The 27,724-nt window shown below is 64.4% G+C and overlaps 3 protein-coding genes across 3 annotated transcripts; 1 reads left to right on the top strand and 2 right to left on the bottom strand.

Annotated features, from left to right (window-relative positions):
- Window positions 1-1,644: 1,644 nt before the first annotated feature.
- MOV10 (Mov10 RISC complex RNA helicase) lies at window positions 1,645-7,881 on the top strand. Its single transcript, XM_035561425.2, has 22 exons — window positions 1,645-1,840; window positions 2,626-2,722; window positions 2,869-2,999; window positions 3,091-3,329; window positions 3,410-3,650; window positions 3,891-4,013; window positions 4,129-4,282; window positions 4,392-4,546; window positions 4,687-4,863; window positions 4,961-5,108; window positions 5,195-5,356; window positions 5,448-5,551; window positions 5,737-5,834; window positions 5,924-6,043; window positions 6,121-6,223; window positions 6,454-6,577; window positions 6,656-6,847; window positions 6,930-7,004; window positions 7,110-7,235; window positions 7,372-7,460; window positions 7,549-7,670; window positions 7,744-7,881. The coding sequence occupies exons 1-21, from the start codon at window positions 1,707-1,709 to the stop codon at window positions 7,661-7,663; spliced, it is 2,907 nt and encodes a 968-aa protein (XP_035417318.1). The 5' UTR covers window positions 1,645-1,706; the 3' UTR covers window positions 7,664-7,670; window positions 7,744-7,881.
- A 383-nt stretch (window positions 7,882-8,264) lies between these two features.
- Window positions 8,265-16,915, bottom strand: RHOC (ras homolog family member C). The gene is made up of 5 exons (XM_035561426.2): window positions 16,806-16,915; window positions 10,070-10,227; window positions 9,632-9,752; window positions 9,224-9,354; window positions 8,265-9,000 (listed from the first exon to the last, which is right to left on the bottom strand). Exons 2-5 carry the CDS (start codon window positions 10,223-10,225, stop codon window positions 8,827-8,829), a joined length of 582 nt encoding a protein of 193 aa, XP_035417319.1. The 5' UTR covers window positions 10,226-10,227; window positions 16,806-16,915; the 3' UTR covers window positions 8,265-8,826.
- A 1,150-nt stretch (window positions 16,916-18,065) lies between these two features.
- PPM1J (protein phosphatase, Mg2+/Mn2+ dependent 1J) lies at window positions 18,066-27,303 on the bottom strand. The gene is made up of 10 exons (XM_035561422.2): window positions 27,038-27,303; window positions 25,512-25,638; window positions 24,789-25,112; window positions 24,235-24,347; window positions 22,656-22,740; window positions 20,787-20,905; window positions 20,550-20,613; window positions 20,215-20,322; window positions 19,899-20,050; window positions 18,066-19,601 (listed from the first exon to the last, which is right to left on the bottom strand). The coding sequence occupies exons 1-10, from the start codon at window positions 27,301-27,303 to the stop codon at window positions 19,454-19,456; spliced, it is 1,506 nt and encodes a 501-aa protein (XP_035417315.1). The 3' UTR covers window positions 18,066-19,453.
- Between the last annotated feature and the right edge of the window lie 421 nt (window positions 27,304-27,724).

Raw genomic sequence — 27,724 nt, 5'->3', positions numbered from 1 at the left:
TGTGCTAAGAGCTACTCAAGGACAGCACTTCTATCACCAGCATTTGTAGGAACTGTTTCCTCCCTGCAGCTTGGAGGAGATGAAAGGTGTGGATAAGTGCCTAAGGTGCTGTGGTCTGTGGCCCCATCCAGGCAAGCACTGCAGGAATTCCAGCAATGCGAAGCTGGGGGTTAGGGGGGGCTGAGATAAGGCTGTGCACACAGCAGAGCTTTTATCTACCAGCACAGCCTGTCTCAAGGCTAGTCTTTTACTGATCCTAGTTTGTTAAATTGCAAGTTCACCCCCACTCATTCCAGTGTTAAGACAATTTTTATCTCCCTGCCCTTCTCAAACTTCAGCTAGCCAACTTCCAGGGCCAACTCATTCCCCCACCTACCTCCTCACCCTTCTCCCTCACCAGCCTCAGCCGTCCCAGTCTCAGCTACCTCCTAGCTCCTTGGAGAAACAAAATTCAGCACTGCAACTCACTGCGACTGAGCCGCCAAGCAATTGCCAGCAGTGACACACTCTAATCTTTAAAGCTGTTAGCTGTTCTCTGCTCAGGCCCAGAGGTTTCAGATGAGACCAAGGCCAGCTAGAGACTGACTCCTCCGGGCTCACTGTTCAAGCGTACACCAGTCAGGGTCTGACCCCACGCCAGGCACAGCGAGCAGGCACTGCAGCTCGACCGAGCCAGGGCAGCTGAGCGCAGCACAGCACGGAGCATCCCTGCCAGCCCCTGGGCTACCCGGCTGTCCCCCAAGGAAAGAGCTTTCCTAGCTATTTGTGAGCTCAAAGCTTAAAGTTCCAGGATTCTGCCAGCAAAAAGTGACAAAAAGGCTTACAAGCAACTTCTCCAAGTGACGTCCATGCTTTTGAAGCCTCAACACCCTCCCACAGCCTGTGTGGGAGCCCTACCCCATCACACTCCAGTAGCCGCCTCCACAGCGTGCCATATCAGCAGCAGTGCTTGAGTCAGAAAGCCACTCGCCCAGACCTAAGGAGGTGAAAATAGCAGACTTACCCTGGCGTCCTTTGGCCACAGACAGCACGAGCAGCACCGCGAGCAGTCTCAAGGCCTGAGCTGTTTTACCAAAGCAAGCCAAGGATCCCCATCCTTAACTAGGCAGGCTGGAGAGCTACAGCACAAGAAATCAGAGGCAGAGCCAAACATAGAGCCCAGGCAGAGCTGCTGCTGCCGCCCTATTTATAGAGCAGCCGCGGGAGCCCTGTGAGCTCTCACCCCCCATCATTGGCTCGAGCAATGCCACACACCTGGGCTCTGGCTGCTCCTGCCCTTGGAGCCCTGACAGCGGCACCGGCTGCCACCGCCCCTGCCCGCCGGGGCATCCGCACCGCTGGGAGCGGCCGGCCCGGACCCGGCAGCGCCGCTCCCCGGCCCCTGCCCCCGGTCCCGGCGTCTGCGGCGGGGGCCGAGCCCCGCGGCCCCCCCCCGCTCCAGCTGCGGCCCCGGGGCCGGGCGGGGGATGCGGGGCCCGCGGTGCGGCCCCGGGGTCGGGGCCGGGGTCGGGTCAGGGCCCGGGGGGCGGCGGAGCGGCCCCGGGCGGGGGCAGCGCCCCCACGGCCCGGCCCCGGCCCCGGCCCCGGCCCCGGCCCCGGGCGGGCGGGTCCGCGAAGCGCTCGGCCCCTTTCGCTTTCGTTTCTCCCCGCGGAGCCAGCCCCCGCCCGGCACGTCCCGGCTAGGCACGGCTCGGCTCGGCTCGGCCATGCCGCGGTTCAGCGTGGCGGAGGCGAAGCGGTGCGGAGAGCAGTTCGTGCAGTTCCTGCGGGACACGGGCCGGGAGCAGGAGAGCCGCCGGGACTCGCTGCGCACCATCTACGGCGGCGAGTTCCGCGCCAGGTGAGCAGCGGGGCCCCCCGGGGGCTCGCCTCGTCCCCCCCCCCCGGGCCGGACGGAGCCCCGAGCGCTGCCGAGCCCCGGGGGGGACGCGCCCGGAGCCAGAAAGCCCAAAGCGCCGGGGCCCGGCTCCGGGAGCAACCGGGGCGGCTCTGCCGGGCGGCCGCTCTCCCCGGGCACGGCAGGGGCCGCTCCGGACACCGGCCCCGTGCCCCCGCGCCCCTCCACCTCCCCTCAGCCGTGCCGGGACGATCCCGGCTGCAGGGACCCCCAGCAGCCCCCCGAGCGCGGCCGGGGTACCGCCGCCCGCACGCCCCCTCCTCGCCCGCTGGCCCCGGTCCCGCCGGCCCCGGGGCAACGTCCCCGTCGATACCCAGCGGCACAGCCGGGCCCGGCCGGGGCTCAGCTGGAGGCGCGCTGCGCTGCGGGAGGAGCTGCGGGGGGCACCGCAGCCTGGGAGCCCCCCCGGCCACGTAGGTGCCCCTTGGGCAGCCCCCGCTGCCGAGGGTCTGGGGACAGGGCCGCCCGTGCACCGACAGGGACCGCAGGGGCCAGGAAGCGGTGCCGTGGCACAGCAGGGTGCTGCTGGAGCAGCCTTCAGGGATGGAGGATTTGCTACGTTTGTGGGGCCGGTGGAAAAGCCCCGGTCCTTTTCCCTTTCCCTCCGTCCCCCAGAGCAGAGAGAATGTCTGGGGTGAGGGGCCCGGCTTCACCCCCTTCCTCTCCGCACCTCCCAGCTCCCCAGTGCTCAGCCCCCACTAGAAACCTTCTCTCTCTTTTATGTGCAGGACTGACACAAAGATGCCCAGTTTCTCTTGCATCTTGTATGCCCTGAGGGTGACCCACCAGGCTCAGGTGCACGGGGAGTCTGTGCACTTCAAGAAGGTGAGGGAGGGCCTGGGCTGGGGCCGTGCAGCAGCTCCCGCAGCCCTAGGGACGGGCTCTGCAGGAGCCCACAGCCCCTGGCAGGACCCGGGCACGCACTGAGGGCCTGTGCCTGGTGCCACGCTGATGCTCGCCGCTCCTTGCAGGGGAAGAAGCGAGTGGTGGTGGCAGACCAGTACCGCAGACCCAGAACGAATGTAGAGACATCTGCACCCGCTGCCTCAGGCCAGCAGCCCAGCTCCGGTCCGCAAGTGCCACTGAGCCGTGCCAAGAAGTGGTAGGACCCCCGGCACCCTGCCCGTGGCTGCCCAGGGGGACCTGGGTACCCCTGCCCCAGCCAGGGAAGCCTGACTCCGCTCTTCCCATAGGGCCGAGTTCATCCGTGGGAAGCACGGGGTAGAGATCGTCTCAGAACATGACCGGGCCAACGGGCAAATCCGCTTCGATGTGACACTTGGCCAGCCCCGGACGGTCACCGTCCAGGTGAAGAACCAGGGCGCGGAGGCCGTGACGCTGCGTCGCTGCCAGTCTCTCCGCCGCGTGCGGGAGTTCTCCTTCCTGGACGAGCAAGGGGCGACGCAGGGCCAGCCCCTGCTGCTGCACCCAGGTACAGCCCCAGCCCCTGCTCGGTGCATGGCCCCGGGAGGGGATGCAGGACGCTGGCCCCCAGCTCTCCCCTCCTCGCAGGCGGCACGTACCCCATCCAGGTGCGGTGCCTGACCAGGTACAATGGGTTCTTCCGTGCCGTGGTGGTGTTCGAGTTCACCAAGGAGCCGGGCGAGTCCTTCAGTATCGGGCGCTCCATTGCTGCCATCGCTCAGAGCCAGCTGGCCAAGGAGCTGGGGCCCTCGTCATCCTTCGAGCCTTACCAGGCCAACCTCCAGCGCCCCGTCACGGTCATCACTGAGGAGGGTGTGCCCCCCAGCAGGTACGTGGTGGGGCTGCCTGCTGCCATCCCACATGGTGGGCCCTGGCTCTTCCCCTGGCTGGGGCAAGGCTCAGCTCATAGGGACCCGGCTTTCCAGCACCTGGGCTGTCTCTGATGGTGTTTCGTCCCCGGGCGGTGGCTGGGGACAGCGCTGGTGACTTGCCAGGGCCATGGGTGGTCACAGCCCTGGGGAGAACCCAGCCTGACTGTCCCCACAGCACCGCTCTCTCCTCCACCCAGCTCCCTGAAAAACGAGCTGGAGAAAGAAATCCCACTGAGCACCTACCCGTACCCAAAGAGCCTCAAGGAGACAATCAAGCTCGGACCCAAGACCGACCCTACCTCCAGCTGGGTTAAGATGCAGTGAGTGCTGATGGGCAGGGACAATGCCTCCCCGGACTGCGCATGTCCCCTCTGCTGCCCCTGCATCCTATGGGGCCACGTGGGGCACGGTGACATCCCCTGCGCTGGCCCCCAGGTCACTGCTGGAGGCACCGCTGCAGGCTGAGAACTACCAGCAGAAGTTCCAGCTGCTGCTGCACCTGGAGGAAATCCAGATGGAGGTGGACATCCGCCGCTACGACATGCAGGAGGTGACCATGGTGCAGGACAGGACGCTGCTGGTCCTTGACGTGAGTAGGGAGAGCTGCTGCGGCAGGAGGGGTCCACCCAGACGGGCAGCCCCAGGGGCTTGGGGTGGCCCTGGCAGCACGCTGGCATCACGCCGGCCATTTGGTGCAGGTGCCTGGCGTGGCTGAGAACCGCCCGTCCGTGCTGAGGGGCGACCACCTCTTTGTCAGCCTGAGCAGCGAGCGGGACAGCTCCCCGCTCATCCAGTACAAGGGCTACGTGCACGACGTGGAGCTGGAGAAGGTCAGGCTGGGCTTCTCCTCCAAGTGAGTGGTGTCCGTTCCTAGCTGGGCTGGCAGGGCCCCGGCAGCCCTGCTTGGTGCCAAAGGCCGGGCGCGGGTGGGGAAGGGCAGGGGAGGCCGTGGGGCAGCATCCCCTGTGCCCGGCTCACACCGCTCCTTCCCAGGCTAATGAAGAAGTTTGTGAACCAGCTGAAGTTCGACGTGACCTTCACCTTCAGCCGCCTGCCGCTGCAGGTCCAGCACCGGGCTGCAGCCCTGTCCATGCAGCAGGGCTTGGCCAGCCTCCTCTTCCCCTCTGCCTCCTGCAACAGGTCTCTCTTCACAGGCACCTACCAACCCCGGTGAGTCCCTGTGCCTGGGGCCAGCTGCCCCATGGGGACAGGATGGGATGGGATGGGGGGGACAGGGACCCAGCACACTCAGCCTCGGCCTCCACAGCTGGTTCGACTGCAAGCTGCAGGCAAACGAGGAGCAGTGCAGAGCCGTGACGCACATCGTGACGGGGATGTCCAGGCCGGCCCCATACCTCATCTTTGGGCCTCCTGGGACTGGCAAGACAGTCACCCTGGTGGAGGCCATCAAGCAGGTGAGCAGCCAGGGCCCAGGACCAGCTCATGGCATTGCTGCCAGCACCGTGGGGCTCAGCGCCTTCACCCCCTCCTCCCCACCTAGGTGTGGGCGTGCTTCAAGGATGCCCGGATCTTGGCCTGTGCCCCTTCCAACAGCGCTGCTGACCTGCTGTGCCAGCGCCTCATCACGGACATCGCCCCCCGCTACATCTACAGGATCATGGCCAGCTCCAGGAGCTACCGGGAGGTGCCTGCAGAAATCAGGGTAGGTCCGTGCCCCTCTGGCATGCACCCTCGTGGCATGGCCGGGCTGGCGGCCCCAAGGGAGGGGGCTCCCATCTAACACCCTGTTCCAGCCCTGCTGTAACTGGGACGACGAGCAGAACTGCTACGTGTACCCCAGCAAGGAGTTCCTGGGGCGCTACCGGATCATCATCACCACACTGGTGACAGCAGGAAGGTCAGAGTCCCCATGACCAACCCCAGGGGCTGCCTCGTGCCTGGGCCGTGAGGGGCTTCCCTGCTGGGGTGCAACAGGGAAGGATGTGGGAGAGCGGGGCAGCCCCAGGGAGGGTGATGGCGAGGGGAGGAAGGCTGGCCAGGCAGGCAGAACCACTCACGCAGCCTCACGCTGCCTTTCCCCAGGCTGGCATCGGCCAACTTTCCCCCAGGGTATTTCTCCCACGTCTTCATTGACGAGTGCGGCCATGCAGTAGAGCCAGAGAGCGTGGTCGCTATCGCTGGTGAGTGGCTCCTGGGTCAGCATCACTGCCCCGGGGCTCCCCCCCTCCCTTCCCCACCTCGCAGCCAGCGCTGAGCTCCCTCTGCCCAGGCCTCCTGACTGCCATGGACCAGGAGACCAACCCCAACGGGGGGCAGCTGGTGCTGGCAGGAGATCCCCAGCAGCTGGGTCCCGTCCTGAGGTCGCCGCTGGCCACGCAGCACGGCTTGGGTGAGCAAAGGCAGGGGTGGGAGCGATGCCAGTGCCCGAGCAGCACGGCGGGGAGCCACGGGTCTGGCTGTGCGCAGGCACCTCGCTGCTGGAGAGGCTGATGCTGCACAATGTGCTGTACGAGAAGTCGAGCGATGGCTACAACCCGCAGTTCGTCACCAAACTGCTCTGGAACTACAGGTGGGGACGGGGCGAGCGTGGGGCTGGGATGGGGCTGTCGCAGCGCACAGCTCAGCGCAGGATGCGTGCGTGCATGCGCCCCGCGCTCCAGCTCCCCTTCCCATGGGTGCCCCTGAGCCTCGCGGTGCCCCAGCCTGTGCAGGAGATGGGACAAACCCATGGCCCTGGCCACACAGTGCCTGGGGAGAGCATTAGGGCCACCCCCTGCACGCTTGTCCCACCTCTCCCAGGTCCCACGAGGCCATCCTCAGGATCCCCAACGAGCTCTTCTACGACAGCGAGCTGAAGGCCTGCGAGGGTGACGAGTTTGATATTCGCAACTTCTACTGTGCCTGGGAGCAGCTTCCAAAAAAAGTGAGGGGGCACCAGGGCAGGGGCTGGGAGGAGTCCCTGAGCTGCAGCCCAGCTGACCCCAACTCTCTGCGCCCCCAGGGCTTCCCCATCATCTTCCACGGGGTCTGCGGGGAAGACCAGAGAGAAGCCAAGAGCCCTTCTTTCTTCAACACGGCTGAGATAGAGATCCTGGTCCAATACCTCAAGAAGCTGCTGCAGAGCCAGGGCAAGCGGGGCTGCCCCACCATCTCGCCCAAGGAGATCGGCATCATCTCTCCCTACAGGAAGCAGGTGAGGGGCAGGCAGCAGCAGGGGGTGGCGCAGCCCCCCCCCTCCCCAGTGCTGCTGCAGCATGACCCGCGTCTCCCTGCAGGTGGAGAAAATCCAGAAAGCCGTCACCGTCCACGACCCTGTCCTGAAGGCGCTGCCGGACATCAGGAAGCTGAAGGTACAGAGGGTCCCAGCCCCGGTGCAGCTCAGCCCAGGGGGGCCCCGTGTGTGGCTGGGGGAGACAGCGTCGCCCCAGCAGCTGCTTACCCCCCACCTGCCCCAGGTGGGCTCTGTGGAGGAGTTCCAGGGCCAGGAGCGCCGTGTCATCCTCATCTCCACCGTGCGCAGCTGCAGTGAGTACTTCCAACTCGACCAGACCTTCAACCTGGGCTTCCTCAAGAACCCCAAGGTACGGCACCCCCCGAGCAGCCCCCTCGGCTCCTCGCTGCCTGCAGCCAGGCGGAGCTGCTGCAGGTGCAGGATGTGGCCCGGTAGCAGGAGGTGCTGCTGCAGGGTGAAGCCCTCGCTCTTGTTCCCTTGTCCAGAGACTCAACGTGGCCATCACCAGGGCCAAGGCTCTGTTAATAGTGGTGGGCAACCCGGCTGTCCTCAGCAAGGACCCCCACTGGCACAGGTGAGCCTCACCTGGCTGCCCCCTGCCACCGCTGCTCAGGGCCGGGGCAGGACGTGTGGCCATGCTCACCCCTTGCTGTGCCTACCAGGTTCCTCAGGTACTGCAAGGAGGAGGGCGGCTACACAGGTTACCCCTACGAGGAGGAGACCCCCGAGGAGGACAGCCTTGCGGCCCACCTCAACTCTCTGCACCTCAGCACTTAGCAGCCAGGTAACCCCGGGCTCCGCGCGGGCCCTCCTTCGGGAGCTGCCCCACGCTCCTGACCCGTGGGTCTTCCCCACAGGAAACCCCCCTCAGCAGGAACAGCCCCGCGGAGCTCCAGCAACCCTGACCTCACCCCTGGCTGCAGCAGCCTCCTGCTCCCCCCCACCGTGTCCCCTGGCATCCCCCGGGTACCCCCTGGCCACCCCACGCATCCCTGTGGAGCCGAGCGCTGGGCCAGAGCCCAGGCTGTGCGCTGGGGACGGGGCCTGCCCGGGGTCCCTGTGGCAGGGGAGAGGTGACTGTGGCTGCCAGCCGCGAGCCTGACCCAGACCGCAGGGCACAGACCCCCCCCCCCCCCGCAGCATGGGACCATGGACCAATTTTATTTTAATCAGTTTTTGATACAGCCAAAGAAAACCAATTGCCTTTGACTGCTCTCACCTGGCCCCCAAGCTGGGCGGTGTGCAGACACACACAACTTTCTTTCCCCGAATAAACATTTAGAGAAAACATTTAGAGTGTTGGTGTTGAGTCCTGGGGCCTGCCTGGGGGCACAAGGGGCACGGACCAGGACCAGTAAGGAGGCCATGGAAACAGCGCTGCAATTACTGAAATACCAGTTTGCATTTATTCTCCCAATTACACAGTTCAATTTACTGGTGCTAAGTCCGTAGTGATTCAGCCTCGGAGGCGGCTGGACAAGGCCCTGCCCCGGCACCAGGCCTGGGGAGTGCTCCTGGCAGCAGCCGGGCCCGGCTGTGCCCGGACAGGGCTGAAAGCTGCCCCGGGCAAGTCCCTATGAAACCCCGGTGGGCGCCGTCCTGGGCAGGGGCAGAGAGCTGGGGGCCCGAGCAGACCATGGCCACAAGCCGTGGGGGGCGGCCAGCAGCCCCCGGGCCATGAGCCCTGCCCAGCGCACGGCACAGGTGAAATTGGGGGGATCGGTGTAAAACGGGGCAACACGGAGCTGCCCGAACGCACCGTGCTGTCCGCGGGGAGCGGCAGGGACTGAAGGCATTGCCCCCCCCGGCAGGGCACAGGGATGCCCGCGTACCTGGGGCAGCTCTCAGGAGGAGGGTCCGGGGCAGCTGCGGGCAGGACGAGCTCTCGCTGTGGTGTCCGGATGCTGCTTGGGACAGTGCCCGCCTCGCCGGCCGGCTGCTCACAGCAGCGGGCAGCCCCTGCGCTTCTTGTTCTTCCTGACCTGCAGCCCCGCGCGGGTAGCCATCTCGAAGACTTCCCGCACGCCCTCCTTTGTCTTGGCCGAGCACTCGAGGTAGCCGAAGGCGTTGATGCGGTTGGCCATGTCTCTTCCCTCCTCTGGCTTCACGGGCTCCTACACGGCATCAAAAAGGAGGCTTAGGAACATCACCCGACGACAGCAGCGAGAAGCACAGCGACGGCCTGCGGGGCATCCCCCAGCGCCTGGACCAGGCGCTGCAAGAGGGAACCCCGGGGAGGTGGCACAGGGAGCGGGGCCCCCAGGCCCCAGCCCCTCGCACACCGCAAAGCCAGGACACCCCCGACAGCCACGCGCCCAGCTCCAGCACATTCCCCACCTGCTTCATCTTCGCCAGCTCCCGCCGCGTGTGCTCGTCGTTCCGCAGGTCCTTCTTGTTCCCCACCAGGATGATGGGCACGTTGGGGCAGAAGTGCTTCACCTCCGGGGTCCACTTCTCCGGGATGTTCTCTGCGGGAGGCAGCGCGCAGCCACTGAGCCAAGGGGCGCTGGGATGCACAGCAGCACGGTCCCAGCCCAGGCTGTGCCCTCCCCAAGCTCCCCAACCTCGTGCATTCCCAGCATCTTCTCAGGGCGCACATAAAGCCACGGGGTGCAGTGGGGAGACCTGACACCCCCAAACACAATGGCACAGGGTCTTCCCAGAGCTCAGGGTGGCAGCAGGGGCTCAGCCAGCAGCACCCAGCTCTGCAGGACCCCAGGTTTCCCCTCTTTCCCTGGACCCTACCTAGGCTATCCGGGCTGTCGATAGAAAAGCACATGAGAATAACGTCCGTGTCTGGGTACGAGAGGGGCCGCAGTCTGTCATAGTCCTCCTGTCCTGCCGTGTCCCACAGCGCCAGCTCCACCTGCGGGGCAGAGGGATGTGGCTCAGCAGCTCGCAGACCCTGCAGGCAGGCTCGTCGGGCCCAGAGCATCACTTTATCTCCCTCGGCTATAACCAGGGTCCTTTTCAAACTGGGGCAGGTTCAGGGTGACCCAGAAACCCAGGAGCCGCGGGGCTCCCATCCGAGCTCTGCCGGTGCAGGGAGCGTCGGAGCTGCCCGAACCTCGCCACGCTGCAGTGCCGGGTGGTGGCGGTGTGCGAGGGCACACTGTCCCCGGAGCTCCTTCACCACCACCCCCTGCAGAGCCGCGGGAACCGGTGCCCAGCCACAGCCCTCACCTGCTTCCCGTCAACCTCAATGTCAGCAATGTAGTTCTCGAACACCGTTGGCACGTAGACCTCGGGGAACTGGTCCTTGCTGAACACGATCAGCAGGCACGTCTTCCCGCAGGCACCGTCTCCCACGATCACCAGTTTCTTCCTGATGGCTGCCATCGCTGCGGGAACGGGAGGGGACCGGTGAGCAGGGCCGCGGCCACAGGCAGTGCGCACACCCGGTCCCTCCTGGCCCCGACACCCCACGGTCTCTTGCGCAGCTGCCCCGGAGAGCGCACGACCGGGCACGTCAGCACACCTCGGCGTGAGCAGCTTCCAGGGCAGGAGGCAGGCAGCAGGAGAGCAGCCCACAGGCACTGCAGGGAGCAGTGCAGCTGGAACCAGCCCCACATTTACACCCACCACTGCGAGGAGCGCTGCGTGCAATGGCCCAGCCGCCGCAAGCGGTGCAGAGGCTGCATGTGGGGACCCCCTGCAAAAGCACCAGCTCCGCCTTACCGAGACGAGCGTCTTTCAGCCCGTAACGCTGCAGAGCGCGGCTGCCCAGCCCCGGCCACCAACTCCCCCAGCTGAGTTTCCTCGCTATGCCACCAACCCGGGCACACGGGCTGTGTGGTGACCTCAGTTGCACACACCCTCTGGCTCTATTTTCAGATTATAAATTCTTCAGGGTGTCACCCAGGCATGCTCACTGGCTCCGAAATAATCAGCTCAGTGGCAGGAGAGCGCCAAGCTGAGCTTTCGGGGCCCTGAGCAAGCCCGACCTGTGCCTGGCACCGGGCGCTGGGCTGGCCCTGTCCCAGGCCTGTCACAAAGGAGCCTTTGCCACCCAGCTGGGAACTGACACCGGGGCAGGAGAAGCTGCCAGCCATGGCTCAGCAAGCAGAGCCAAGCCCCCCAGCCAAGCCAGCTGCCTTCTGCCCCTAGTGAAATGGATGCTCCCCCGTAAGTAAGACTACGCCTCACATCCCTGAGTTACAGGATGCGATTACAGCTGAAGCTGGGAATGGCCCAGCAGGATGCCAGGAAATGCCTGCCCTGAAGTCTGATCGAGCAGCAGGGCTGGGATCGCAGCCCTCCTCACCCTCAGGCTGGGACCCAGCAGCCCTCTGACACCTCCAGGCCCCAGAAAGTTCGGTCCAGAGCCCGACCCATTTCTTAGGCACCCGCATGACACCATTACTTCTCCATCCCTGCAGGAATCCAGGGCAAGGCGCACGATGACAGCTCACGGTTTAATCCCTGGGAGGGCACGCACTGCTCTGCGGGCTGGGGAGGCTGCAGCTCACCAGAAAGCCGCTCGCAAGGGGCCAGGCACGAAGGCAGGGGCTCCGCTTGTTGCAGAGCTGCGGCAGCCCTGGCAGGCAGGTGTTTGCTCGAGGTGCTGGGGTGATTCAGCTGCCGTAACCCCGCAGGAGGGATGCGTACACCCACGGCTCGGAGCTGCCACCGCTCCCCCAGAGCACGCTCAGGATCCTGGCAATGCCCCACGCTGCGCTCAGCCGGAGCCCAGCACACAAACAGCTCCTGCGAGAGAAGCCAGCGTCTCCCAGGGCGATTACACACACACCCTGCCCTGACATAAAGGAAGGAAAAGAGAAAAACACGAGTAAGGCTGCATTGTAATTAGCTGTAAGCGAGGGATTAAGAAATTAGACACTGTGGCTGACTTGCATTTCAAAGCAGGCTGCAGAGAGCTCCTCTTATCTGCACACTTAGCAGGTCACCCCCAAGCTGCCTCTGCCCCACGGAAACCTCCCAGGGCTGTGCCCCACTCCGCAGCCTCCCACAAACCCTCCCAGCGCCCAGCATCACCGCAGCTCCCGCAGACCGAGCAGGAGACAGAAAGGTTTCATCCAGATACGGGCTCTGGCCACAGCCCCAGATCTCCACAAGTTATAAGCACTTGGGCTAACAAGGTGAAGCACGAATGTTTTGTGGCTGCAGACTGCTGTAGAGGCATTAATAAAAAGAGTAAGGCAGCACTTGTAATGAGAGAAGAGAGAGGACCAAGGGCCCGGCAGGATCCAGCAATCCTCCACCAGAGCCTCACACGTAAAACTCTCACCCCGGTGAGCAGCGTGCCCCAGCACAGGGCGAGCACGTTTGTGCGCCGCCAAAGCTGAAGAAGGCACCCGAAGTGCCCAGCAGGCTCCTCTGCCAGGCTGAGCTCTGAGGGGAGCCCCCCGGCACGGCTCACACCCCACGTCCCCCTGCCCTCCTCCTCCTCCTCCTGCCGCCCCACGGCTCCCCAGCTGGGCCAGGAACCCCCCAGCCCCACGCATGGGCAACCAGCCGGGGAGGGCACGAGGAGGAGGCACCACGTTTGAGGTATGGAGCCAGGGAAGGGATGGAGCAGTCTGCTGTCTCCTGCCCTCGGGGAGGTGGGGCTCAAGGGTGGCATATCCCTTGGGATACAAGAAGTGCATCCCCCCTGTTGCAAACCAGCCTTCTCATCTGGGCAAAGACTCGTCCAGTCACCTGCCACCATCTCCACAGCACAGGAAAAGGAAAGCTCATGGGCAAAAATATATACTAGAAAATGCCTTTGCCCACAGTAAAATGTGATTTGCTGCTTTGGTATTCCGCACCTCAGAGTGATGGAGGAAGAAAGGTGCTGTGGGAAGTGCTGGTATCTACGCAGTACAAGGCAGGGGGAGACACATCTGCAGCACAAGGAACAGAGAACAGCAGCGGAGGCAGGCAGCCCAGGGCCAGACAGGGAGACGAGGTCTGCCCGTGCCGAGCCCGCAGGATATCTGACCTGAGACCTGATCTGCACACAGCCACGCGGCGCGCAGGGGGCTGCCGGCTCCCAGCAGAGAGGGGCTGCACAGCCCAGCCCACCCCCACGGCCCCCAGCAGGAGCTGACAGGGACAGGGCTGGGGCTGGGGCCAGCACCCACCCTGAGCAGGGGGGCCCCAGCAGCGCCTCGAGCCCTGCCCGCCGGTGACTCACGGGGCAGAGGCACCGACCCGCCCAAAATCTCAGCACAACTCATTCCATTACTCAGCCGAGTGGCCCAGAAATAGCCCATTGCTAATGCGAGGCCGGCCTCCAAAGGGAGGGCGGGAGGAGGCCGGGAAGATTTTGAACTCTTCTACCATTAACTGCCCGGAGTCCCTGTAAGGGCTGCTGCCTGGCCACAGCGAGCCTGGCGCACACAGCACCTGAGGGCACAGCGGGAGCAGCGCTGCGGGTGCCTCAGTTCAGACGCCTTGTGCTCCTCCATGGAGCGCATGAAACAGAGTGGCACCTGCCTGCCAGCACCCGGTGCTGAGCAGCACCGACCCAGCCTTTGCAGGGTGCTGGGGCTGCAGCTCCGCAGCCGGGCCGTGCTCGGGCACGTGGGCACAACGCACGTCTCGTGGCACCGCCGCTTCCTCCAGCGCTGACTGCCGCGGGTCAGCGCAGCCCAGCCCTGAACGGGCAGCTCCTCCGGCAAGCCAAGAAATTGCAAAACGAAACAAAATTGCTCCGCTCCATCCTCCAAGCAGCTATTCTAAAGTCATCATCATAAAAATAGCAAGGGCTCGGGCACAGCTGTTACGTGATCAGCCTCTCCTGAGCCTCATGCCTCAAAAAGCAAAGTTCCTGCTGAGCAGGAAACGGGGAATTCCTCCGGAGCAGGATGCATCTTTCATCTAGTTTCTGTTACCGGATCTCAGGAAATGGCAGAGGGAGACATTAACGCTTTGAAGAAGGCATCAGACCTTTGCAGGGACACCCGGCGCTGCCCCACGGCAGGGCTGGCCCCGGCCCCGCTCAGCAGCCCCCCTCACCTGGGACCAGCAGTGGTGAGCAGGGTGAGACAGAGGCCCAGCATCAGGCAGCACTTGCACGGCCGCCGGCCTCTCCTGGCAGAAGACAGAGAACAGGCAGGAGGACAGGCAAGAGGACAGACCTGGGGCTCGCGGCCACGTCCTGCCGCGGCAGTTTGCTGAGCTGTCAGAAGACAACTCCCTACAGGCTTCCTGACAGACCATCCAAAATATTTCTCCACCTCTGGCACCTCTGTAGTCACTCCTCTAGGACTAGGGGCTAACGAAACACTCAGCACCACCGTTCGGACCCCACCACTTCAGATGCCGAGTTCACTACGTCCCCAAAGCTGCAGGGCTCACAGCTGGAGGGGGAAGCCAAGGGCCCAGCTCCTGCGGCCCCGGGCAGGGCTGCGGCCGTGGGGGCCCCCCCAGCACTATGGGAGGAAACCGAGCCTTTGAAGGGACCGAGATAGGCTTCCGTCCACTCGGCGCTGCTGTGTCTTCAGCTTCTGCTAAACTTCCAGAGGTTTAACAAACAACAGTGTCCTGGGTACTCAGGCATCCTGGGTACTCAGACTGTTTTGATTTAACTTCTGCTTGGGAAGGAGCCGAGCTAATTGCAACACAAACCAGGTTCAAGGCTAAAATATTGACGAGGAATTTAACTGGGTTTCAAATCCCCCAAAGCACAGGCCTTCAGCTCAGGCAGCGCAACCCGTAACGCAGACGAGATCCAAGGGAGCTCGCGGCACCCAGAGAGCACGAAACACTAGCAGGGAACACAAACAAGGTTTTCTACCCAGAGCAGCAGAGGACAGGCTGTCTCCACTTCTAAACATGGCTTTGTGTGTGCAAAGGGCTGCTGCCACATCCCGAAACGCGCCAGGCGAGGGCACATCAGGACAGGTCCCCAGGAGAGAGGCAAACAGGAGCCGCTTTCGGGCAGGCGTGGGTCGGTGCTGGCACTGCCGGAGCCCAGCGGGGCCGGGGCTGGTGACAGCACCCCCAGAAACCCCAGCAGGGGGGAGGCTCCCACCCCCCCCGACCGGTTGCATGCAGCTCTGTGACAGCAAAGCGGGGAGCCTCACAAGAGTGTTTCACGGCTACTGCCGTCCCTGAAGCTAAAATCATTCTAAGGGGACTGAAGGCGTCTGGGGACAATGGCAGGGGTACGCAGCTATGTGCGTGAATCACCAGCAGCAAGTCCCACAGCGCCAGACAAGTTCCTGGCTCGGGTATCAGGGGGATTCTTAAACAGAAGCAGAAAACCATTCCAACAGCTGGAAGGGAAGAGCAATGCCAAAGTGAAACACCATGGCAGTGAAGCTCCACTCCCAGCTCCTGGGCGTATCTTGGTCACGATACCCGGAGTGCTTGTATTTGTGGGAAAACTTGTGCCTGCTGCTCGCTGCTGCCAGGGAGAAACGCTGTGGAGCACACAGCTCCCTCTTCAACCCCCTCCAGCCCCTTAGAGCAGCAGAGCCCCTCCTTTGCCAGCCGGGACCTCGTGGGATTATTGCTCAGCAAATCCCACACGGCTTGTTTTGCAGGGCTGGTAGTTTGTGTGCAGATACTCAGAAATCAACGCATTATACAAACACTAACAGGAACAAGGAGTCTTATTGTAACTAACTTAAACGTCTTCTGTCGTATGATAACACCCAAGGAAGCGAGAGCAGGATGACCGCCCTTGGAGCAGTGAATACACCACAAGTGCACAGAACCTTTGAAATGAAGCTCACAGTTCTGACTTCAGGACAACAGCCATGGACTCCGGACTTTTGGGTATCACTAAAGAAGAAGAAGCTAACGAAGAGAAGCTAACTTTTTATGTATTGCTGCTGAACTGCTAAAGCTACCGAATGTATTTTATTTTAATTGGGCACACTGAAAACAATATGAGCAAACTATGTGGCACAGCAGGAGCAGGCAGCAAGGAACACCCCTCCGGCGAGCCGAGGTGGCAGCGAGCCCTCCTCCTTCCCACTTTGGGCTCCATTCGGTGTCTGTTCGCCTCCTGCCCTCACCTCCTACCCCAGAGGACATCCTTACTGCGCCTCCCGCCAAGGGCCAGCCTTCCCCGGCTCACAGCAGCACGAGGACCTCGCCGAAAGCTTTGGTGCCCCAATCTGAGTGGATGCCCGGAGTGGCGCAGTGCCTCACAGCCACTGCCCCAGGGCCAGCCAATATTTGCTAACACCTTTCTTACTCTGTCAATGGGGCCTCCCCAGTGCAAACTGCAGGCCACCAGGTAAGAACGGTTAAACGCCCCGGATAACCTGTTGGCAGGCAGTGACTTGGCTCCTTCTCCACTTGGAAAAGCATCTCCCTGCAGACGCCGAGGCTGTCAGGAACACGGGCTCAGTTTCAGGCGTGCAATTAGCCCTGCCAGCCGCAGCCAAGAGGGAAGAGCCGAAAGGTGCGCTGAAACTGCCGGGACCCCCGAAGGCGCTTGGAGGAAGGGGAAGGCAGCGCAGAGCCGTCCGCAGAGCCGCCCAGGGCCCGGCCACGGCTCGGGGGGCTCCGAGGGGCTCCGGGGCCGCGGGAAGGGCTGGGGGGGGCTCGGGAAGGGCTGGGGGGCCGCCGGGCGCTGGGGCAGCGGCGCGCTCATGCTTTTGGAATGCGCCCCTGCTCCTAAGACATTACACAGCTGTCCGCCACCCCCCTCGTATAAATGTTTAACACCGAGCTCCGCGGCGAGCAGAGCCGACTTTGTCCCTTTTTCTGGAGCAGGCACGGCGGGGCCGGGGCCGTTCGCCCCCTCGGGCCTCGCCGCTGCCCAGGGCAGCCCCGGGGACCCCCCCGAGCCCGGCCCCGCCGCGGCCCCCTCAGCGCTGCCCCCCCCAGCGCTGCCCCCCCCCCCCCACACTCCCGTGCCGGTGAGCCCCGACCCCCGCCAAGCCCCCGGCCCCGTCGCTGCCCCCCCCCCGCCGCGGGGCTCCCCTGGCCTCCGCGCCCCAAGCGCTGCCCGCACCTCGCTCCGCCGCAGCTCCGGCCCCGCTCCCGGCCCCGGCTCCAGCCCCGGCTCCGCAGCGCGGCTCGGGCGGGGCCGCCCCGGCCTGGGGCCGCCCGCGGGGGGCGGAGCGCGCGGGGCCGAACCGAGCCGAGCCGAGCCGGGACCCGGCCCCGCGCTGCCCCCTTCGCCAGCGCCCCCGGCGGGCTGAGCCCGGCCGCCCGCGGTCCCCGGCCCGACCCGGCCCGGCCCCGTGCCCCCCCCGCCCCCGAGCTGCCCCCGGGTGTCGTTACCGACGGGAGGAGAGCGGCAGCCCCGGCACCGGCCCCCGAAGCAGCGGCCGCGCCCAGGGGAGCCGGGGTTGCCTCACCCAGACCCCGCCGGGCAGCGCCGAGGGCGGAGAGCGGCGGTGCCTCGGCAGCCCCCGGCCCGCAGCCCCCGCTCCCCCCCGGCCCCGCACGGCTCCCGCCGATCCCTGCAGCGCGGCCAGGGAGCGGCAGCCCCGGTCCTGGCCCGGGCCCCGGCCTACGAACGGTTTCTATTTTCAGGTCTCGGGGACAACTTTTCCTTAATTTGTCAAGCCCCAGGCCAGGAGCTGGCGCCAAAGGAAATGTTTCCGTAGTAAGAAAGGGAACCGCAGAGGCAGCGCTAAATGCAGCCTGTGCCCACGCCGCCTCGCCTCACCCAGCAGCTGCGGGAGGCAGAGCTGGTTCCCAGCCAGCGGCAGCCAAGAGCAACTGGGCTGCACAAACTGGGGGAACTGGGCTGCACGGGCAAGCATCAGCCCAGGAGCACCAGGACGGTGGGTGCAACTGGCAGATATGCGAGCGCAGGGGTGCTTCCAGCAGGCAGCCCAGCCAGGACGCCCCAGCTCCCACAGCACCGGTGGCACAGCCACAGGAGGGGGGGCCCGTGGGCAGGGAGACCACCACAGCGCTCGCCAGCCAGGGCCCCTTGGGTCACCGACCCCCCTGTGGCCCTGCCCAGGGAGCGGGGGCTCCCCATCCCCACGTGCAAGGGTCTCAGGGTGCTCTGGCTGGCGCAAGGGCAGGCAGACGGCAGCTCACATGATTACCGAGCCTGCCTACACAAATTAATCATCACTAATTGGATTTTAGGTAAGTCTTCTTTGCAGGAGTTCTGCAAGTAAGTCTTTGAAGTGGGATTGCGAGTGGCACCTTTATTTAAACAGTGCTACGCCAGGACAGCTGCTCCAGTCCCAGCATCTCTCCCTGCTCCCTTCAGCACAAAAACGTCAATAGGTTAAAATCTCGCTGGATAGCTTTCACTTCCACTAAGTGCACCCAGTTTATTTACATCTCGCTGATTACAAGAGACAACCAACATTTACCAGAGGTGACACTTGATGAGAGCTGGCCGCACCCAGTGACAGCAGGACACGAACTGCTGGTGCCACAGGGCCTTTCAAAGCAAGGGCCAGGGCCCGGCTGTCCCCCCCCCCCACCCCCCGGCCACGACGGCAGCCCTCACGTTTTGGTGGGATGCGATACTCTGCAGAGCTGCAGGTCAGAGGTATGCAGGATGCAAAACAAAATACTATGGAGAGAACAACTGCTGCTACAGCTCTGCTCAGCGCCAGCTCTTAGACGAAGGAAAAGGACCGAGCTGTCATTTTTTCCCCCAGTGACAACCAAGCTGCTTTTATTGTGGGTTCCCAGCCCTCAGCTAAGCAGACCCATGCAGCATGTTTAAGCTGTTAAGCTTGGCTGAACGGGGCTGCTCTGCAACTGCTGCTCAGCAGTGGCCAAATTAGAACTGCTCAGAAACACAGACCTATATTCCTACCAACCACCACCCCGTACCGAGAAAGAATTTAGATGCTTCCCAGCTCAGCTCTACAGTTAACAATAAATAATTGGCTCTAGAAACACAGCAGTGATCCAAGGCATGAAGAGATGTGGTGGGCAGAGCCCGTGGCACAGCCAGGGGCTGGCAGACACATGCAAGTGCAACTGCTCCTTTCCTACCAGGTGCTCGCCATGCACCACAGTGACTGAGCGCTGCCACGTCCTCCCAAACCTGAGACCGAGACCAAGTGCCCAGCTGGGGATGGAGGCTGGAGGAGCCCAAGGGGGCAAGCACAAGGCTAGGGCATCAGTCATGGGGCTCACCCCCCACCCCAGCACCCCCAGGTGGGCTGCTCGGGCCTGGGCACAGCCATCCGGACACAGCACCCGGCCCAGCAGCAGCAGTTTCAGTGTCTGTGGTGCAAACTTCACAGGGCAGGGCCAGGGGGAGGTGACTGCAGCAGCAAGTACAGGCCTCACCAGGCAGGAGTGCTCGGCCTCCCAGCCCGATGGCTGTAACCAGCACCTCCAGGCCAGGACAAGGTGCCAAGCATGCGCTGAGAAGCCAGGGAGCATTTGGGCTCTTCACAGCAATCAAGAAAATGGCAGCACGAAAAACATCCCCTGAGCCCAGTCCCCACTCCGTCCAAGGCCCTTCCATCTCTGCAGGGTGCTGGGACGCAGCACGTGAGGGGGGCTCTGGGCAGGGGCTGGGAGGGCCGCAGGCGGAGGCTCCAAGTTTCTCCTCTTGTGGTCAGCTCAGGAAACAAGCGCTGAAGGGAGAGGTGCCCCGAGGCAGCACCAGGTCCTGCTCGCGCCTGTCCAGGCAGCGCGAGCCCCTCTGCCCCAGGTCATGGGGCATCACGCGTAGTTCCCCGGGCCACCCAGGGGGATCACGAAGACAGAGATGTCATCGCCGGAGCCCAGCCTGTCATTGGGCAGCCGCCAGCCCCGCTCCTTCAGGACCCCCCTGGAGCGCACCACCAGCTCCTGGGCCACCATCGTGTACCTGGGCGGGCAGAGCACAGCGTGGGTCAGCAGCACCCCAGGCCCACAGCCAGCAGGCTGCGAGGCACCACACTGCTGGCCCCAGCAGGGAAGGAGAAGCTGGAGGAGCCAGAGGTGCAGGAAAGGCTCCCTCAGAGAGATCCAAGCTCAGACACACACATCCAGACGTGTGCTGTGTACTGCGGAGCAACAGCCCCAAGGCCAGCAGGTACGTGGCCACGACACTGCTCCAGGGAACAAGACCAAGTGGGATGTCACAGTGCAGGCCACGCTTGTCCCCTCCCCACTCGCAGCTCACCTGCACAGGTCATTGGGCTCATAGCTCGTCAGCACCTCCATCACCACGCTGGCCACCTCCTCGTCGTTGGTGACATCCCAGAGCCCGTCGGTGCCCAAGACCAGAACGTCGTCAGGGCAGTGCTCGTACTGCGTGAGGTCGTAAACCCTAACCTGGGAAGGAATGGGGCAAGACACGAGAGTGAGGGCAGACGAGGCTCGTGGACAGCCCCCCGGCACCGCCACACGCTCCAAGCGCACCGCGAGTCCGGGCACCCCGACCGGCTCCAGCCGTCGCAGGAGCCCTTGGGCGAGGAGCAGCCAGAGGCCAGGCTCACCTCCGGGAAGCAGGACAGGAAGGGCTTGATGTGGATGTTGGAGCTGAACACCTTGAGGTCGTGGTCTCCCAGGCCGCGCGTGACCCCGATTGTGGCCATCACCCGAGCCTGGAGGAAGGCGAAACCAAAAGAAAGCTTGAAGCTGCTTCATCTCCACCTCCATTCCCAGCTGAGAAAACGCACGTGGTGTTGGAGCTGCAACAGCGCTAGCAAAAATGCGAGCTGCATCCTGCAAGTCAGCACGGGCAGACTGAAAGCGGCCCTGCGGTGCCACCACACCGCCCCCTCCCAGGCAGGGGGACCCCGCCCCGCACAGCTCATGCCCAGCACTCTACCTTTTTGCCTTCCCCATAGATTAGTGGAAACTTCAGGTCATCCTCTTCGATCTTTTTGTAAGCCCTGGTTAAAGCAAGCCAGAGGCAACGTGTCAGCAGGCAGGCAAGAGCTTCCAGCGCCTCCCCTGTGCGCTCAGGACATGGACAGGCATCCCTGGACAGGACACCAGCATGCCCCAGGGCCCGCACAAGGAAGGGAGCTGGAGCCAGCAGCCTCCGGGGGGGCAGCAGGGTTACCAGCCGTTCATGTTTTGGTCTCTGTACAGCATCTTCTTCCCCAGCTCCTTGGGCTGGATCCTGCGGGGGAACTCGAGGTGCGTGAACTCCTTCCCCAGCAGCTCAGGCCTCAGGAACGCCTGCGGGACGAAGCAGAGGGCTCAGCCGTGGTGCCAGGAGCGGGGTCCTGCCAGCATCGCCCACCCCCTGGGCTGGCATCGCCCACCGGGCACCCCCACGCCGCACGAGACAGCCGGCACACCAGCCTGCCGGGAAATGGGCTCGGTGCTGTGGGGTGGGGATAACATCAGCTGCTCCAACTGCAACGCCAGCAGGGAGCGGTGCCGCAGCCTCCGAGGCACCCTCCTGAGCTACACCCAGAGGAAAGGAGCAGCTCAGGGTGGCCATGCCAGTGCTGAGCAAGGAGTTTGGGGAAATAAACCCAAAAGAGACCATAAAGAGGGCAAGTTCCAGGAGAAGGTGGAATTGGCCCAGGAGGAGGCAGAGCTGCAGACCTCCCGGGGCCCTGGCTCAGCACGCAGCGCGGGGCTCGCTGGGCGAAGAGCTGAGACCTCTTCCCTGAGAGCACGTCCTGGCTGCAGCCACGGCCTGGGACGGGGAGCGAGAAGCAGCACAGAGCCTGTGCCAGGACACCCGCCGGCCCCTGCCGTGTTCAGGTGACCGCCAGTGCTCCCGTGAGCATCGCTACCCCGTGCTGAGCTGTCACTGCGCTGCTCCTGCGGAGCAGGGGCCCCCCAGGGACCCAGCCCCGGAGCCACCTCCCCAGCACCCTGCGGGTGTCGGCCTCAGCTGCATCCCACAGAACCCCCCGCACCGCACCCAGCAAACCCCAGCATGCCCTGAGCCAGGAAGCCCCGGCCGAACCCTGCACCAGCAGCCCTGGAGCTTCCCCAAGCACAGCCTGCAGGCGCCAGGGATTGGGACGGTGCTGGAAAATGCAGGTGGAGGAAGAGAGGAGCTGAAAGAAAGGGGAAGAGCCCTCGGGGAGAAGGGCGGTGTTGGTGCAGAGGCATGGAGAGCCCCAGCCACAGCCTGGCCACAGCGCGGCGGAGTAAGCATGCGCCTGGCCCTCTGCCTGCGTGCCCTGCGCATCGCAGCCGGCTGGAGAGGATCCTGCTCACAGCAATTTCTTCCCCGTGGTCATTCAAAAATAGATTTGAGAAAAAGTGCCTTAGTGTTTTTCCAAATATGCTGCAAGCCAGGAAATCACATCCAGCAAGACCTCCTCTAGCAGAAACGCCTCCTCCTCCGTGCTGCCGTCAGAGAGGTCTTTATAACCTTAAAAAGTCTCATTGTACAGCACAGAAAGGTTTGTCCAGGACAAGCAGGAAAGGGAGCTTTCAGGAAGAAAGCTAGAAATCCGCTGGCACACTTCAGCTGCCCCCCAGGGGGCAACCAGGCACGAAAGTAGGACTGAGCACAGCGCTGTGGCCCCCCCAAACACACGAGGGGGCACCACGGGTGGAGGGCACAGAGCCACGCTCCCCTGCACGCAGGGATACAAAGCAGCCTGGTGTGGCACGCAGGGAGGACGTGGTGCCACGACGGGGAGGGGACACTCTGTGGCCCCGGGGCCTGAGCCGAACGAGATGGGCTGAACCAGCTCCACGCACTCCTACCAACACGGTGCCGGTGCCGTGCCGAGAGCCTGGCATCCCCGGTCCCGCAGTGAGCCAGGAGCCCGGCAGCCACGGCACAGCGAGCGGGGGAAGCTCCCAGGCAGCACCCCCCCGGCCAGGACGGATGGGTGCCTGCAGCAGGGCCCCGCACCCCGCAGAGGGGACAGCCCCGGCAGGGAGCACTGGGGGGCTGCGGAGGGGCCGGGAGGTGGCTCGGCAGGAATGAGATGAGAAGAAAGGTCTTTCTTACTAAAAACTGCAGCCTCTGCCTCTCTGTCTCTGGAGTAAACTCCCTGGACATTGGAATGATTTCCCCGTTACGGATGATAATGGCCCTGCAATGAAACATGGAAGGATGAGATTAGAGAGGAGGAGAGGGGATGGGGTGGGCTGGCTCAGCTCGGGGCAGCCCCACTGGTTCCCTGCCCAGCTGCCCCAGGGGTGCAGCGTCCTCCCCCCGCTGCGGGCCCTCTGCCCAGCCCCAGCTGCAGGGACAGCAGCTCCTGGCTGGCACAGCCCAGCCCTGCAGCCTGCACCCAGGGCAGGGGAGAGAGGACGAGAAAATGGAAGGGAAGCATGGGGCAGAGGGGATGGAGAGCAAACCAGAAGGGATATGGTTAGAGAAGGAGTAGCACAAAGGTTACAAAGCCTCCGTTAGCAGGGGAGTTGCACACAGGACAGGCAGAAGTCACCAGCTGCAGGACAGGGTGCAAGCGCCCAGCCCACACCCACACCAGTGCTGCAGGTTAAAAAAGTGTTTGATGGGTTAAAACAATGGCTGTTTATGAGATGTTTCTGGAGGTCTGGGGGCATCGAGGATCTGATACCTGTGGCCCATCTGCCCCACTCGCTGTCCTGTCAAGGGCTGCAAGTCCCCTCCAGGGACACAGAGCCCAGGTGAGCCTGGCTCTGGAGGGCTTTGGTGCCCGAGGAGGGAGCGCAGACCCTTGCCCAGCTGCACGGCTACAGCCGTGGTGTCCATGCACGCTGCCTTCCCCGGGCACTGCCAGCAGCTGGAGCCCCAGGCAGGGCCCTGCACCTGAGGGCAAGCGGCTCCCCTCCAGCCCCAGCCTCTCCCTGGTGGTGTGGTCCTCACCCAGCCCCGCGGCACCCCACGGCCCCACGGCAGACTGGCAGAGGCCAAGCACAATCCCTGCTCATCACCTCCAGCCTCCGCTCGCGGCTCCTGCCCACGCCGCTCTGCACACCCCCAGCAGAAAGGCACCAAGATCTCCTCCGCCATCCCAGGGCAAGAAGTGTTCAAAGCAGCTTCGCCCTCTGTGTGAGACGGAGTTGCCTTCCTGCTGTTTCTCGTGCGGTACGAACGCACCCAGGAGCGACTACAGTAATGCATCCAAGGAAATGAATTTGTCAGGCAAAATCCTTGGCCTCCAAGCTCCCTCGAGCCTTGTCTGCGCACAGACTTGCATGTCCTGATGGAATAGTTCACTGGTATGAAATGTGCCCTAAAATTAATGCTCGCACATTTTCTGCAGCTTTGTTGAGGGCAATTTTCACTCTCCATCTTACAGCCCAGGCCAGCACTGGTGGCAGGGGCTGGTGTGCGATTCGGAGCCATCTGCAAAGCAGAGACACTGCTGAGATGGAAGGTGGCAAGTCCCAGATTTCAGGAGGAAATTCTGCAGCCCCTCAGTGCACCAGGCAAACACGGAGAGCACAGTGAGGCACGGCACGGCACGCTGTCCTCAGGGCTCGTGGCCAGGCCGCAGGTTGCTCTGGGTGCTCCTGCCCTCCCCCAGACAGCCCAGCTCCTCACCGCCCTGACACTGGGGCAAGCCCCGGTACTGGGGGAAGGCCGGGGGCTGTACCTGCTGTCACCAGCGTTGGCCACGTAGAACTTGCCCATGAGGTAGACGGCGGCCAGGGCACAGCAGCCCCCGGAGATGCTCTGGGATGCCCGCTCCTGCTCGATCTGGTCATCCTGGGGAGACAGAGAGTGGGTCTGGGCAGCACGAGCAGCAGCCCCCACCAGCAAGCAGAGGTCCAAGCAGCCCAAAATAGCATCCTGCTGCTCCGTCAGGCTGAGGCCGGGCACCTTGCCCCATGCAGCCTGGGGTCCTGTGGGCAGCAGGGGCACGGCTTCCTTGGGGCTGTGGAGCAGGCAGGAGAGAACAAGACGGGAGGGGAGCAGCTGGGCACTGCTGGAACGAAGTGCAACCAAACCCTGCACCCGCACAGGCCCCGAGCCCAAAGCCTCTGTGCTTTGAACCCCTGAAATAGGGGACAGCATCACACTAGGGCAGGAGCCGCCCTGCCAGGAGCCCTCGCTGCAGACCTGCCTCCTGCTGGAGGGGACAGAAAGCAAAGCAAACGCTCCCAGCCAGTGCCCAACAGGCGTCCTCGCAGGCCAGGGATCGCTCACCATGTGCTTGAAGGCGTTCTCGATGGCACCGATCACCAGGCTCTCATGAGAGACTGCTTTCTCCAGGTGAAAGCGTGGCAGAGCATCGCTGGGGACCTCTCCATTGTCCTCTTTGATGGGTGTCCGGCTCAGCTCAGCTGCGCCAGCCCTGGCATCGTGCTGGAGGCAGATGGGAGGCGGGGAGGGGTCCTGCAGGATGTCCACGAGGTCCCGGAGCTGCTCGCAGATGTGCAGGTGGAGCCTCCTGGATGCCATGACGGCAGCACCGCTGCCCGCGTGGCCATCAAACAAGGCCCAGTAGTGGAAATAAAAACCCTTTCTGCCCTGCGGGGAGAGAGAGGAAGGTTCAGCGAGTGCTGTGAGGAAGCAGACGGTGGGCGGCAGGGAGCAGCTGGGGCTACTGCTGCAGAGCGAGCAGCCGGGGACACAGACACGGGGCTCTGCCTCTGCCTCGCGTGTCCCAGCGCGGCGCGGGCAGGAGCAACGTGGGCGGCTAACGAAGGGCATCTGGACAGGGCTGCCGCTGGCTCGAGTCCAGCCCTGCGCTGACACCTGGCACTGCCAGCGCCCCGTCTGCAGCAGCTAGCTCCTCTGGGGCAGCCCACAGGGGCACAAGGGCCAGCGCCTCCCAGTGCCAGCCAGCCCCAGTCCAGCAGCAGGGCACAGCCACGCGTCCCCTCCTGCCGTGCGGCCGCTCCAGCTCTCACCCCGTGCTGCTCTCACCCCATCCAGCTCCCTGCTGCCATCCCCGGAGGGTGGGTGTCCCCTGGGGCTCGGCCTCCTCTCCACAAACACCACCTCGCAGCACGCCTGGTCCTCGTTGTGCTGGCTCTTGCCCGCATTTATCACCCTGCAAGGAGGGAACGAGGTGTCAAGACTCACTCTTTCGCACCCGAAATATCAGGTTTTGCCCATAGGTACTCCAGAAAACCCAACCCTAATTCACTCGCTGAGAACGGGGGTGAGCCAGGCTCCCAGCCACAGCAGAGGCCGCCCCAGCAGCACCTCACCCCCCAGCCCCATTCCTGCCCCCATCCCCACTCCTCACAGGGGCTCCCGTCCTCCACAGCAGCAGCCAGGCAAGCAGAGGTCCCAGGCCAGCCGCGGGGGCTGACCTGGGGCAGTGGCAGCGCTTGCTCCCTCTGCACCGCGGGGGCCAGGGACAGCGGCTGGTCGGGCACCCGCAGAGGGAGGTGGCCAGAAAAAGGTGCCTTTGCCACAGGTCCCCACCACTGCCCCAAGAAGAGCAACTGCCTGAAAACCTGCAGCAGCCTCAGTGCACACACAGCCAGCCTGGGCTCAGACACTGCAAGGGGATTATGGCCTCATCGTCAGAGCAGCACTGCTCAGAGGGAGCAGGTGGCTCAGAGGGGAGGAGATGAAAATGAAACCAGCAGAACTTTTGCAAAAAGATTCACATCGACTTTTTACAGCTTATGCTGGCAAAGCAGATTTCAGATCCAGATTGCCAAACCTGCTCACGGGGGGAGGCAGTAAATGTGCACAAGAGCTATTTGGGCACGGACTTTTCAAGTGGTTTGCAGAAAGAAGTAAGTCTCGAGACACAGAAGAGAAGTCCTGCTGCTGAGCAGAGGGTGGTTTTCGTTCGCTCCCCCCAGAGCCTGCAAGGTTCCTGCTCCTCTGAGATCGAGCACGGGGCACTCCTACCCCAGCACCTCCCCAGCCAGTCTGCACCTCGGGAGGCTCCCAAGACACTGGGCAGAGCAGCTCATGCGTGGGACACGGGACCAGGCCGTTGTCATGGAGCAGTACCGGTGTCATGGAGCAGTACCGCTGGCCTTCAAACCTGCCTTCGGTTCAGGGTGAAACTCACCCCCAGTAAAAGGAGAAGGGAACCAGGCCCTCGAAGGGGAAGTCGGAGTCAGGTCCTGTTCCCAAGACGGCTTCAATTCCCTCCTCCCCCCTCCCGGGGTCTGCGAGAGATCGAGCAGTTCCTTCCCCACTCCCCACCCCCCCCCGGTGTCGGTTCCCCGTCCGTGACACCGGCACTGGGCACATCGCTGCCGAAAACAGCGGAGCTGGGAAGGCGGCGGGCAGCAGCCCCCCCCCGCACAGCTCGCCCGGCGGCAGGCGGCCCAGGAGCCGGCTTCCACCCGCTCGTCCCGTCCCGTCCCGTCCCCCGGCCCCGATCCATCTCTAACGGCCCCCCCGGGGCGTCCCGCACAGCCGGTAACGGGCGGGGGGCACCGGCCCCGCGCCCTCCCCCCCCCCTCCTCCGCCCCGCTCACTCGGCGTAGCCCGTGCTCCAGGGCAGGCGGCGGCGGCCGTCGCGGGGGCTCTGCACGGCCCGGCCCGTGTGGTCGTCGGCGCGGCGCAGCTCCTCGGGCGTCAGCTGCAGGAAGGCCGGCCGGCAGAACAACGCCGCCGCCCCCCCGCCGCCGCCGCCGCCGCCCCCCGCCCCGCCGCGCCGGGGCTCGGCCGGGGGCTGCGCGCCCGCCCCGGGGCCCAGCCCGGCCACCAGGTGCGCCACCGCCGAGCGCACCCGCAGCAGCATGCCGGGCCGAGCCGCTCCGAGCCGAGCCGAGCCCGGCCCCGCCGCCCCGCCCCGCGCCCCGCCCCGGTTACCGGGGCCGCCGCCGCCGCCCTCCCCCGGCGGGAGCCGCGCTCCGGGGGATGCGCAGCGCCGCCAGGCCGGGTTAGCCCCAGGTTAGCCCCGCTCCCGGCCCCCCGGCTCCTGCCCAACGCGGAGTCAGGACCGGGGGAGGCGAGGTCAGTGCCGCAGCCCCCCCGGGGCGCCGCTGGGGACCCCCTGCGGGCAGCCCGGCGCTCCTCCTGGCGCTCCTCCCGCTGCCAGCCGCGCAGCAGCCGGCACGGCGCGGGGCAGCGGCCGGCAGCGCTGGGAGAGGCCGCGGGAGGCGGAGGAGCAGCAGGGGGAGGGACGCGCGTGTGCTGCCCGCGGGCTCACCCTGCCCACG

This window comes from Cygnus atratus, chromosome 24, assembly GCF_013377495.2.
Source record: "Cygnus atratus isolate AKBS03 ecotype Queensland, Australia chromosome 24, CAtr_DNAZoo_HiC_assembly, whole genome shotgun sequence".
Lineage (NCBI taxonomy): Eukaryota > Metazoa > Chordata > Aves > Anseriformes > Anatidae > Cygnus > Cygnus atratus.
This window is presented reverse-complemented; position numbering and strand designations above follow the sequence as displayed.

Excerpts from the sequence above, each read along its gene's own strand:
- PPM1J (XM_035561422.2), bottom strand. The coding sequence starts at position 27,303 with ATGCTGCTGCGGGTGCGCTCGGCGGTGGCGCACCTGGTGGCCGGGCTG. Across the intron at positions 24,348-24,788 it reads AGAACGCCTTCAAGCACATG|GATGACCAGATCGAGCAGGA; the intron begins GTGAGCGATCCC and ends CTGTCTCCCCAG. Across the intron at positions 22,741-24,234 it reads GCCAACGCTGGTGACAGCAG|GGCCATTATCATCCGTAACG; the intron begins GTACAGCCCCCG and ends GTTTCATTGCAG.
- MOV10 (XM_035561425.2), top strand. The coding sequence starts at position 1,707 with ATGCCGCGGTTCAGCGTGGCGGAGGCGAAGCGGTGCGGAGAGCAGTTC. Across the intron at positions 4,014-4,128 it reads TCCAGCTGGGTTAAGATGCA|GTCACTGCTGGAGGCACCGC; the intron begins GTGAGTGCTGAT and ends GCTGGCCCCCAG. Across the intron at positions 5,835-5,923 it reads GAGCGTGGTCGCTATCGCTG|GCCTCCTGACTGCCATGGAC; the intron begins GTGAGTGGCTCC and ends CCCTCTGCCCAG.
- RHOC (XM_035561426.2), bottom strand. The coding sequence starts at position 10,225 with ATGGCAGCCATCAGGAAGAAACTGGTGATCGTGGGAGACGGTGCCTGC. Across the intron at positions 9,753-10,069 it reads TTGAGGTTGACGGGAAGCAG|GTGGAGCTGGCGCTGTGGGA; the intron begins GTGAGGGCTGTG and ends TCTGCCCCGCAG. Across the intron at positions 9,001-9,223 it reads AGCTGGCGAAGATGAAGCAG|GAGCCCGTGAAGCCAGAGGA; the intron begins GTGGGGAATGTG and ends GATGCCGTGTAG.